This window comes from Taeniopygia guttata, chromosome 1A (assembly GCF_048771995.1).
Source record: "Taeniopygia guttata chromosome 1A, bTaeGut7.mat, whole genome shotgun sequence".
In the NCBI taxonomy this organism is placed as follows: domain Eukaryota; kingdom Metazoa; phylum Chordata; class Aves; order Passeriformes; family Estrildidae; genus Taeniopygia; species Taeniopygia guttata.
Window position 1 is genome coordinate 14,905,498 of NC_133025.1, and position 12,472 is coordinate 14,917,969.

At 40.1% G+C, this 12,472-nt stretch overlaps 1 protein-coding gene across 1 annotated transcript in view; it reads left to right on the plus strand.

The window, feature by feature from the left end:
- Window positions 1-1,879, plus strand: part of LOC105758559 (sucrase-isomaltase, intestinal-like) — a 60,973-nt gene extending 59,094 nt beyond the window's left edge. Inside the window, exon 23 of the mRNA XM_072920003.1 lies at window positions 1,703-1,879. Within this exon, the coding sequence (XP_072776104.1) occupies window positions 1,703-1,762 (60 nt within the window). The 3' untranslated portion in view covers window positions 1,763-1,879. The remainder of the gene's footprint in view (window positions 1-1,702) is intronic.
- The last annotated feature ends 10,593 nt before the right edge of the window (window positions 1,880-12,472 follow it).

Sequence of the window (12,472 nt, forward strand, 5' to 3'; positions counted from 1 at the left end):
TGTCATAAATAAACATAATCAGTACTGCCTCAAGGGAAGAAATTGTTTAACAGCCTCTAAGCAAGCTCAAAGCAACATAAATGTGGCAGGGCAAAGAAAACATTCAATTGAGATGTGCTTGAAGGTACCAATTACAGAAATCCAGAAGATAACTGCAGACTAACAGCATCACGTACAAAGACGATTTTAAAAGACTAATAAGCTTGTCTCAAAAATACAATTTAAAATTTGATTTAAGAGCAGAATATTATCTTGGTGACTTAAGATCTACTTCAAATTCTGGAGGAAAAAACCCACCAAGCTGATGTTGTGGGGATCTAAAACTACAAAAAAGGTAAATTTTCTACACTAGAGAAATACATTCCTCTCAAAATTCTGAGAGATTTAGTCAAAGCTCTCCCACCATCCCTGTGCGGATGTTACAAAGTCACTACCTATATTCCTCTCATGTTTGACCCTCTAAAAAAAATAAATAAAATAAAAAGGAGCAATAGCAGCAGCTTGGGTTTTGATCTTGAAAACGTATTCATGTAATTAAAAAAATAAAATGCAAAGGGCAAATTTGCCACTTTCTTACAGGCTTAGTGAGTTTACATTTTGTATAATAGTTTTATAAGCAGAGACCCCACTGTTTAAAGGGCTGCAGTAGAAAGTAACTTTTACCATATTGGTTTTGGTTTCCAGAAAGCAAATTTACCTAATAGCAGTGCTGAAATGCTTATTGAGCCATATTTATTTGTATATAAATAGAAACAGGTTGCTTAGTAATAAGCCACTTCTTTCTCTCTGATTCATGGAGCACTACCCTGATCTGACATTTGCAATATCACAGAATCTTCCTGTTATTAGGAGTCTGTTATCTATTTTGTCCCCTGGAGTCTCATGCCCTAAGGAATTGTACAGTGACTGCAGCAGGGATGTTAGAAGGGTACATCTGTTGGCCAGGCTTGTGCTGACAATGGGCATAGGGAAGGTTCTTTTTACCACACTTGCATCCTCTGCTGGGAAGTGCAGAGGTTCCCAGCATCCACAACTCCCAGTGTCCATGCAGGATTGCAGTCGGGAGTAGCCTCTCTGGCTGCCGGCAATTTTCAGGTTGGTGTTTGGATGGTTTTGCAGTACTTCTGTCTGGATTTTTCCCTATATTTGAAAAAAAGGCAAATTATTCAAGAAGTGGAATTCCAGCTCCCTAAGCAGTGGTACAGAACTGTTTCTGATGAAAGATGAGAATATTAGATACATTGAAGAAGTGATTTAAGTAAGCACAGATTGTTAATGTTAACATGAATTTGTGGGCTAGAAAAGAGGTGTGAATGGATATTGGGCATTTTAAGAGATTATTCATTCTGGAACCTAAAGATAAAACTGGTGAAGTACTGAAAATGGAAATTATGTGAGTAGCCCAAAATACATAAAATTTAACACTGAACAGGAAGAGAGCAGGACAGATATTGTATTTACAATTTAATATTGATTCATGTAATTAATTTTAAACCATTCCTGAATTTCTAAAAGGGATGTTGGATTGGATGCAGCAGTAGGAAGATGCGTACTGCCATCAAGTTAGTCTCACCCACCAGATATGTTAAAGAAAGCATGAAGGTCTAAACTCTAGTTTCCCTTCTTAACCTCTGTTTTGAACTGGTTTGTTGTTTTTTTTACCTTAAAATAATTCATTCTTTTGTGTCTCTTTTTTCCACAGAAGCTGGTTTTGCGGATTTCTGCTCCACTTACTCAGGAGCTCAACGTTAAGTTATACTAGAATGGTCAGAACACACTGACTTAATTTAGCATCCTTAGCCCTTTGATTTACCCCACTTTGATTTTAATGTAAAAAAAAAAAAAAAATTAGTCATTAAAACATTGCATGTGAACCTGGTGACGGATGACTGATCTTTTTTTTATGTAGTATTTCTATCTCCGTATTCCTCAAAGAAAATTTTCAATAGTGGTTAGTGAGTATTAACATAAACTGATGTGGGTTCAAAATAGCATAGAAGAAATCATCCTGAAAATTCTCAATGGGACCATTTTCTACACAGCATACACTGTTTGGGTTTTTTCCAAAGCTGTGGTAGGGAAAAAACAAGGAATTACCAATTAATTTCCATAGCCCAATACATAACTTGTCATTAATATAATATGCAATACATATAATATATAATCTAATAAATGTTAGTATAATATTATTTCAATTCTTATATCATCATAATTAAAAATCAGCCCATTGTCTCAGACTACAAGATGTGCAACTATAGTGATCGCTCACTTTTTCTCTCCATCCTGAAATGCGATTGCAGCCTGGACTTGTCTTTGTCAAAGTGAGTTGGGTCTTGTGGAGGAGCCTTAAGACTTGGGTCTCTCCAGAGTCTTTGTTGGTTGCAGTAAGGTCTGATGTGAGATATGTTTGCTCTGCACAGCGCAGAGAGAGCAACTTGCACATCAGCTTTTTTGTGGGAAGAAGCTGGAGAAAATAAGATACTACAAAAAAGTATCTGAAGGTAGCTGAAGGTGGTAAGAAAGGGCTGAGGAAGAGCAGAGTATGGGCAGTGGGGTGAAGGAGGACAAGGTGACAGATAAACTGAACATCTTCATTGCCATAGAATAGAGCATGTGACTACAGTCCTTGATGAAATAAACACCTGAAAAGTGTGCCCCTCTGAGTCCATGGACTCTGCAAATGGAGGTCCTTGTGCAGAGGAATGATATTAGCAGGGTTTGTGAGAGCTGTGGATTTGGGACAGAGGAAGGTGGAGAACTCTGTTGGAGCAGACACCATCAGCAGGCAGCCAGAGAGAGCAGTGCTTGCTGCACAAACCTGAGGAGCAGCAGAGGCCCATATGATGTGTCTGCACTGTGTCTCATGGCTCTGCTCTAGAGATCCCAGAGCAGGGCAACCAGCAGGAGCTCCAGCAGCACAGGAGATGCTGGTCCAGAGGCTGCTGGCCACAGGCATTGCCTTGGGCTTGGCCACACTGCAGTTATCCTCTTGTGCTGCCTGTGAGAGCTCTGTGCCTGCTCACCCTGTGCATGTTGCAGACATAAACAGAGAACACTGCTTGCTGCACGGCTTGCCAGTGTGGGATGGATGGGGACCAATAAAGCAGACCACTTCTGTGCCAAATCCAATCTCCTCCATGTGTCTTTGCAACAGTGGCACCAAAGAGGTAGCTGCTCTCAGTTTTCCTCCAAATGTGAGGATGTTAGTTCCTCACCATGGCAAAAGAGTAAACGGAGTGAGCAAAAGACCAATGAATTAGAAAAAGCAAATTTGTTAACACCCTGGCCTGGACTGGGGAAGAGAATTCGGTTGGTTTGTGAGCAGGGCTCTTTTTGGTTCAGTGTGTTTCTCTCTAATCTGCCTTACAGTGTGGATAAAAGCAGGATTGGGAGAGGGGAGGTGGTGAATTTGCTGAAAAAATGGTGAAAAAGGAGACTGGTGTGGAAACTGGAGATGTGGCTGGAGAGCAATGGAGATGTTGGAGATGTCACTTCTGTACAGAGCTCTGATAGATAAACATGTGGAGTCAGCCAGTGCTCACAAGTTTTCTGTGAAATCAGTGACTAAGCTGGCACTTGCAGATATATCTTAATAAAATAAGTACAAAAAAATACACTGCTACCAGCATCAATATGCTGTTCAAGCTTGTATTACAACCTGGATTTTATTCTTTTCTTGTTATTTTATGCCTTGTAGTTTCAGCGAACACAACAGGAAATCACTAGTCAGTAATCCATCTGCCTTGGGCTCTGATTTCACATATTTATTTCATAAATGTAAGCAAGACAGCCTTTGGTCAGCTATTTGTAGCAGGGGCATCAAAGAAAAATGGAGTTTGTGTGGTCATGTGTGTGTATCTGGCTATTTTTCCTCTCTGAGCATTGAGGTGCAGGTGTGATTTTGGATCATTTACACTTTTTTAAAGTTCTGGTTACACTGCTTCTTCCTTCCCATTAAAAAAAAAATTCTTTTTTCTTTTTGTAAAAAGGATAACAACATCAAAAAATACTGATCACCTGTTAAAAGTGGTATGAGGTGAACCCAAGAATCTACAGACAAATATTTTACTGTCTTTTAAGGTCAGATTGGATTAAGAATGAATTTCCCCAAGTCTTGGCATGGATTATATTTATTACAGATTTTCAGTGGAGTAAAAACTTCTCAGGCTGGGATTTTAAAGCATTGTTAGTGAGCTGCTTTCTCCATCCTGCCTTTGTCAGCCATAAAACCCACCAGCTGAGTTCCTCAAAATCTCAAGGAGTTGAAATGTAAAGGGAAAAACCTTACTTTGCATTTCAAAACCCTGGTGATTTTATGCTACTGCCTTACAAAGCCATAGAAAGAACACAGAAATTCACCAGCCAAAGTATACTGACCCCTAAGAATATGTCATTAGGCTTTTCTTCTGCAGAGAAAGGAAAAATAAACATTCTCCATACTACTCCATGTATACTTCATTTTTTTTTTCATCAAAAATGGATGATTTTAGGTTTAATCTCAAAGGATCCCCACTGTCCATTCTTGCAAAAGGTTTATGTTTGTTTTGTGTAACATGGTGGTTAAAGAAAAGATGGTGGTAGTGTGAATCAGCTACACTGGCTGAAGTAGAACAAATTAAATGAGCGGGACATGCACAGAGGGCTCTGCTGTTCTCGGTAAGCTAGACATGAAAAATCTCTTCTGATATGGCTTGATGAAATATTGCATGTCTTGGAATGAAGAGGAGACAAAAGAAGATGCTACAGCAAAGGAGACACAGGAGGAGATGTGGGACCTGAGCATGAGCTGCCAATAAAAGTTTTAATCAAAAAGGAGGTAGAGCAACTTCAGGAATACAGACAAGCAAAGGCAGAGACGCTGTAACTCTTCTGTTTGTCATACTGGTGCCATCTTGTTGGAACACTGTCCCATTCTGGTGTCAGAGATATATGGAATATACTGAAATAAATAAGCTTGCCACAAAGTTAAGACACAAGCAGGTCTGAAAGGCTGCCGAAAAAATGCATTTTCTTGTGAATGCCCTGAGGAGCTCAACCTGTCTCTAATGGCCAGGAGAAGGCTCAGTCCCTTGAGAGTATCAGTGTACCTACAGGGGCAGAAATGCAGTGGCAGAAGCTCTTGAAATTGGCAAAGGTAAGATTTGGTGTCAGTTAAAAAAATTAGACAAATTCAAACACTGATATTTTAATTTTTGGAATAGCTTTTCAAGAACTTTGGTGAAATTTTTAAAAGGAAAGTGGATGCTTTTCTAAAAGCAATGCTCTTGCTCACTAATTCAGAAGTTTTTTGGAACTGTATTCCTAGCCTGTGTCATGCGAAGTGGTCACAGCAGTCTCTCTTGGGTTTATGATTATGAATAATGAAAGGATATTTTGTAGGTTTTTTGCAAAACAGGTGGAGATTTCTGTTGCAGAATTTCTGAGAGAGAGAGGTCATGATTTATGTCTGGAGTGAGAACTGAGCTACTCCTCAGACAAGGCCCCTGATAAGCGGCCTTGGTAGGGCCTAGAAGCCTTTGATGCAGTAAGAATTTAGTTGTGGTGCAGTTAGAAATTATGTTAAGGTAAATACAAAGTAATGAGCTTTCTGAGTGTGAATTAGGGTACACCTGCAGTATGAAAAGCCTGACCACCTTAAGGCAAAGATAAACAATGTTAACTTTCCAATGGAAGTGCCTTTGTAAACTGTAAACTATACAGAAGTGTATATAAACTGCCATCTTCTCACGAATAAACGGAGAACGTTGCATTAATCATATTGGTTTTACGTGTGTTCTGTCCTGTCCAGCTTTCCTGTTTTATGAGGACCCTGAGTTCAGATTTCTGTGACAAGTCAGTGCTTTTGGAGGTCTCCATATAGCTACAAAGATTATAAAATATCGTTGATATGATCCGATTTTTTGGTAAATACTGGTATGTAATTAACCATAGCTGGTACTGTATTCAAATGTATTTTGAATATATTTGAATAACTTCTTCTAAAGGTTTGGCAATTAATTTTTTCCTGTCACCAGGTGAAATCTGAATCTGCCTGAAAATTAAAGCAATTCATTGCCATTCTCATGTAGGGACTATTTGCCACTCATTTGCCAACAGGTCTGCAACAAAGATGAAAAACACCGCTGGGTCTAGAGTGTGCATGAGGTAGACAACAAGCCTCCAACAGCAGAGCTGGTGCCTGGCTCTGGGAGCAGTGACCCTGTTCCTGGCCCTCACCCCTTGCCCAGGGGCAAAAGCCACCCAGCTGCTGGTGTGACACAGAAAGGTGAGTGTGACATGCATGAATGCCAGTTTCCCCTGTGGTCTGGTGACCGGGCCTGGATGGAGGAACAGTTGGACGTCAGGGCTCAGCACCATCATGCAAGCCAGTGTGCAGCTCTCCTGGGATGCTCCTTGGGGCAGGGAACCACCAGGATCCACAGCCTGGGCTGGGAAGTAGCACCTTGGCTTCCCTGCTCCTGGATCCATGGGGCAGGTGTCTGGAGCCTCAGCAGTGACACGGAGAGACCTTGGCTAGGGACTTGCCACTGTGCTCACTGCAAATGCATAAAATGCAAGTACTATGGTGGAGGATTATGAAATGAAGGTGAGATGAACCTACTGGGCTCAGAGGGAAGGAGACTGCCAGGGCTTTCTCTTGTGGGGCACATAAGAAGGACATAGAGCTGCCAGAGGATGTGCCAACAAACATGGGATCTCTCTCTAGGGACTAACAAACTACAGGGATTAAAACTAGCACAGATGCAGATGCTCCCAGGTCGTGCCCCAGATTTGGCAGCCACTGCCTCATGGCTACCAAGAAGTCATCCTACAAGTATCTCAAAGAAAAAAAAATGTGCAGTGTCCTCTCCTGTTGGTCACTGAGTGAAATGAGCAAGCCCTGTGAATTTTAGGGAAACAGCACAGTTCCAAATAGCAAAGCTGGCAGTCCCCAGACACTCCTGTGGACTGTCCTAGCTGCTGCACTCAGGGCACAGTGAGGCCATGAAGGAGGAAGGGCAGGAAAATGCCCTTTCCTGGGAGCAATGCAGTCAGCTGGAGAAGCCCTGAGAATACAGAGGCAGAGAGACGTGCGTGGATAGCAGGAGCAGAGCCTTGGAGCTATTCTGAGCAGTTCTGGGCCTGAGACAGATGGTGAGGCTTTTCCTGGTGACCCAGAAAGGATTGTGTAGACACTCTCTAAAGGTTTTTGCAGAGTTCCGTACAGAAAGACTCAAATGGAAAAAAATCCAAAATTATGAGAGTTGTGCATCCTTTCTGTTCACTGAACTTTGCTTGGGAGGTTGTTGTAATTGTAGCTTGTGCTCAAATATAAATGGAGCTTCAGGAGTGTACCAAAAACACTTTGGAGTGCTATTTGTAAAGCAAAGTTTCCTGCTAAGTTTTCTGCTCTATCCATTCCTTCTTGGTTCCTGCGATTTCACAAGCACTTGATAGCAGCCCCACCTCCGCTTTTGGTGAGACCAAAGTCTGGCGCTTGTGGGATACAGAAGAATGTTTCCAGTCTCTTGCAGACAGCTCAGGACTACGCTGCTTCCTCCTGCCTTTTCTCTCCCTCTCCCCCACATAAGCACACGTATGGAGGGGAGATAATGAGGGTGTGTAGAAATTAAATGTGTTGCTGATCTCAAACTCCTGGAGATACAGGATTATTCGGAGAATGAAGGAGTGGCCTCTTAGCTGGAAAAGTGCTGTGAAATACAATCTATTTCTCACTTATCAAACAAGATTGCAAAGCAGTGCAGAGCTTGGTGTTTCGGGATATTGCTGTAACTCACACCTGGAAGGTTGCTCACATCAGGCAAACTGCTCAAAATTTTACCCTTTCTGTTCTTGGGCCCTGCTTTTACTTCATGCTGTCCCCACAGATATCACTCTTAGTTGATCTTTCTTGGTCAGGAATGATTAGACTGCCTTGTGTCTGCCAAGTGAGATGTTTACTTAGCAGGACATGTGTGGATGAATAACCATTGCTAAAACTGTGTGAGAAACGCTCTCTCAGTTGCTAGTTGCCTTTTTCAGATCCTCTCTTTATCAACAGGTGATGGTGGATGATGAAGTTTGTCTCAGTTCTGCCATGGATGCCCATTTTAGGTCTGTCTAAACCTTTTCCTTTAAATCTTTGTCCCAATATTTTCTCCAAGCAGTAATAATGCCATTTTGGAACATTTTCACTCTATATCAAGAGTTGAGATCATAGATTTGTAGTACTTCTTTGGTAGACCATGATGTCACAATTGCTTTTCAATCATCCATAAAAGGTCTCTAAACTCCTAGTATTAAAAAAAAAAAAAAAGGGTTAGGCCAAGATAAAATATAGAAATTTCAATATGAATTCAGAGGAAGCAAAAAGGAAAGAAACACTTTTCTCTGCTTTTTGAAAGGGTGTTGATCAGTTTTTTTCAGCACCTGATTATGCTTTCTGGAGAATAAATCTGAGAAAGCTAAGATAAAAAGCATAGCAATTATAGGATCTATATATATGAATATGTACATATATATATATATATAAAACTCCACACAATAATTTTGAAGATCCAAGCAATGTTCCTCTCTTTTTTCTTCCATGGGCAAAGTCTGATGGGAAAGCTGTTCTGAGCCATTGCCAAGTTGGAAAAGACAAAAGAGCAGTTTCATAACATTGATGTGGTTTTAGATGAAGCAGCTGGAAGTACTGTACTGAATGGCAGAAAAGAAACAATTATTTTAGTAACACATAAAAGAAAATAATATAGTGCACAAACTATGCAGCATTTCATTATTTCTTAATTTGTTTCATGTGATCATAGAGGTTTAGAGACTAGAAAAGGAGAAGGTGTTTGAGAAACTCTAACTTAAAATGTCTGGAATTTATAGGCAGCTGGAAAGCAATAGAAGTTAAAAAAGTATTTCCAGTGTGATGCCAAGAGTCTGTTTGCTTATCTGACACAGACACTTCCTGCCTTTCAGTACCTAAGGGAAGTTTCAAACCAGGAAGCAAGAATTTAAAGATGACTGTTATGTCTTCAAGAGTTCTTCTATATGTGGATGATGTTCTTCTTCTGTGTACATTTACCAGACAATAGTATTTTCGTGTGTGCTATAAGTATTTCTTTCTTTCTTTCTTTCTTTCTTTCTTTCTTTCTTTCTTTCTTTCTTTCTTTCTTTCTTTCTTTCTTTCTGGATCACTTGCAGATTCCCATTTGAATTCTGTTTTTAAAAATTAGCTATTTATATATTCATAAAATAGACTTGCACATTAAATGTTCATGTCAAGCTGGGAATGAATATGGAATAATAGGATGTTTTATTAAAGATTTTATACGAGACTATGAAACCACTGTTAGATAAAATATTTGTATACGTTCTTGTTTTTAATTTGTCTGAGGACTCAATTTCATATTTTGGGTGGTGCACAGAATTCCTACTGACTTTTCTGCAAGTAGTGTATATGACAAAGGTGCTCCTGTGATAGCATTTTAGTTCAAGCAAGGAGCAGGCTTTTGAAGTGAACCTCCTGACTGTCTCCACTTGGGTCTAGGGGCATGTGAAGCCAATCTTTTTCGCATGAGCTAAACTAGAACAGGCTCTCTAAGACAGCATGGAATGCACCCCAGCCATCAAGGAGCATTGATGCTGTATGGAAGAGAGTCACCCATAAAGGGCATGGGGTTGCTGTTGGTGCTTCAGCACCTGGTCTTTCCCAGTAGTTTGGTCCTATTGCACTGTATTACTTTCTAAGTTAGACAGGTCAAATTAAGCCCAGCAGTTTGGCTAAATTGTCTGAAAACAGTTTGAAGCATTCACTAAAGATTAATAAAACTTGTGAAAGGACAGGAAAAAAAAGAAAAAAAACCCAATTAGATAAATTCGGGCTTTTTATTTTTGTTTGAGTTAATCCCTACACATCAGGGAGGATACATGCTGTATCTTTTTCCCCTGCAAAACCTCATTCTTAAACAGAAATTTGAAAAATGTTCAGTCTAACATCTGGAAGGACAATGTAAATCCATCACTACCAGCAGAATGTTAAAATACTCCTAGTGCTCCTCTTTCTTTATTATCAGTTTAGCCTGCTACTGCTTATTTTTATAGGACTATGAATCAACTCTCAAACTCCTAATGTTACATCTATAATACAGTTGTGATATTTTGTTTTGATGTGCAGAGGTCAGATCAGTAACTGAAATGCTGCTTTATGAAAAATAAAGCAGTATGCTTTTAAATGTGACCTCAGTTTTTGTTTAATGATACTCACTGACTTGGCAATTATTCTCTACTGTAAGCATTATGGTTACTTTAGATATTCTTTAATAGCCTTTTGTTCTGCAATACTCAGTTTCCAAGCAGAGTGGTTTCTCTCTCACTTTTGTCTACTTTGCTGTTATTCTTTTTACTGCTCCAGATCATCACACCCTTTAATTGTTACTCTTGTGAGGCAGGACAATTGTTGATTATTTGGCTTTGTGTTTGTAATAGAGCCATTATTAAGCTTAATAAGCGTATCTTCTGCTGAACCTTAAAAAGCAATAATTATCTTATTATAAGTAAATCTCACAATCCACCCCTAAACTGCAAATGTTTTCTTCATGGTTTCTTCTTTTCCACCTCTAGAAAACAGGAGATGCTAATTTTGAGAGAGTATGAAATTTATATTCCCTGTAGCTGCTATTATAACTGACACAATTACAATGAGTTTTATGCTAGTTCCTATGCAACCAATGCTTGCATATGTTTAACAAGTCAAGCCTATTACAGTTCCTTTTCTTAATGCTATTTGTCTTATACCACTTATGCCTATAAATTGCTACAGGATTATTGCTATGGACTTACTGAACACAGAACATAAAAGAGATGGAGTGAGAGTCTTCCAGTTTAAATGTGGTATCTGCAGCCCAGACTTGGACGTGAGCGGGGCTGCCCCTTGCCACCAGCGCAGACAACGGCACCTCCAGAGGGCATCGCCCACACTGAAGCAGGCTCCTACATCTGGCTGGGTCTAACCCAGCCTGGATTCCACTGCTAGCATTTGCTAGCTCTCACTGATCACAGCAGGAGCCTAGACACCTATCCCCACGTGCACATCTACTCTGTAGACTTTAATACCAGATAAGAAGGTTTCCATACAAGGAGATTCAACTGATTCTAAATTGCAGCTATTCGGGTCATCAGGCAGCATATTGGAACCGAATAGCAAATCTCACTGTGAATTTTTTTGCCCTAGATTAGTCCCCAAGAAAGTATAGGATGTAGGGCTCCTTCTTGAGATGGTCCTTTTGTTCCAAGGGATTGATGCCCAGAAGGCCCCAGGCAAGCCAGTTTGTACAGCAGGTGACAGGCCCACACTTTCCATAAACTGTCCTTCAGCATGAAATGTATCATGCTGCAGAAAAGTAATGTTAACTGAAACACTGCAAAACAACCACAAGGATGAAGTAGTTTACGCTATTTGCACTATAACCTATAAAGGTTTTGTCAACAGATAGGAAAGGACACAATAATCGTACATGTGCACGGACTTAGGAGACATGAAAATGGGCTATGGTTTTTCTATTAGCACTGTTCAGAATAGCACAGCTGGTCACAGAACAGTAGTTTTAGAGCTTTTCCTCCTTCCCATTCAAATTGCAGTTCTTTTAGCCTGGGGGAACCTACCACACAATCCCTTAGATAGTCATCTTTGTTTTTTCTTTGAAATTGAGTTTTTAAAATTTATCTGAAGAATAAGTGAAGAGCAAGGCTAATAGTTTAAGCATTAAATTTGGGAAATCCTGTATGTATGACAGCAATGACCATCTAACTGGTGTCTCAGCCAAGTGATCTATAGTAGCACTGCAGGGTGCCATTAAAGGTTAGCTTGTGGGATAACTGGTTCCTTAATCTTGCTCTGACAACCAGCCAAAAATAGGCAAGTGATCAGTCTTACCAATGTTGCCTAACAAGTTTGTTCTTTTCCTGCTGCTTCAATACTGCAACAAATGTTGCAGACAGGAAAAGCTGGATGTTCAAACTGTGTAGCTGAAGCTGTAAGAAAAACAAGGAATGAAAACAATTTCTTGCAGAGTGAGAGTCCACCAAAAGAAACCCAAACCTCAAAACCCCACCACAACCTAAATCATCACTTTTACAAGCATGCTTTTGCTGTTTGTTCTGTCACATGCAAGTACTGGGATGCATTAACTTCTAGCCTTTATTTCTTCTCAGGTAAGCTGTTCAGGGACCAGTGGGACTTCCTTGCTTGGGAATTGCAGGCTGTGGTGTAGGGCGCACCCACTCTGGGCACCTGTGGAGCAGTGGGAACTACTGACTTCACGTCAGGCTTTAACATATTTAAATTTCATAGATATTTTGTAATATTGACAACATTTAAAATCTGCTAAGGTATAGGGATGGGAAAATCCTGGACAATCCTACAAATCTATGGTAACTGGCTGAAGTATTTGACAAAAATAATCCTAGGGAGTGACTGGATTTATCTTTAAGTGATAATATT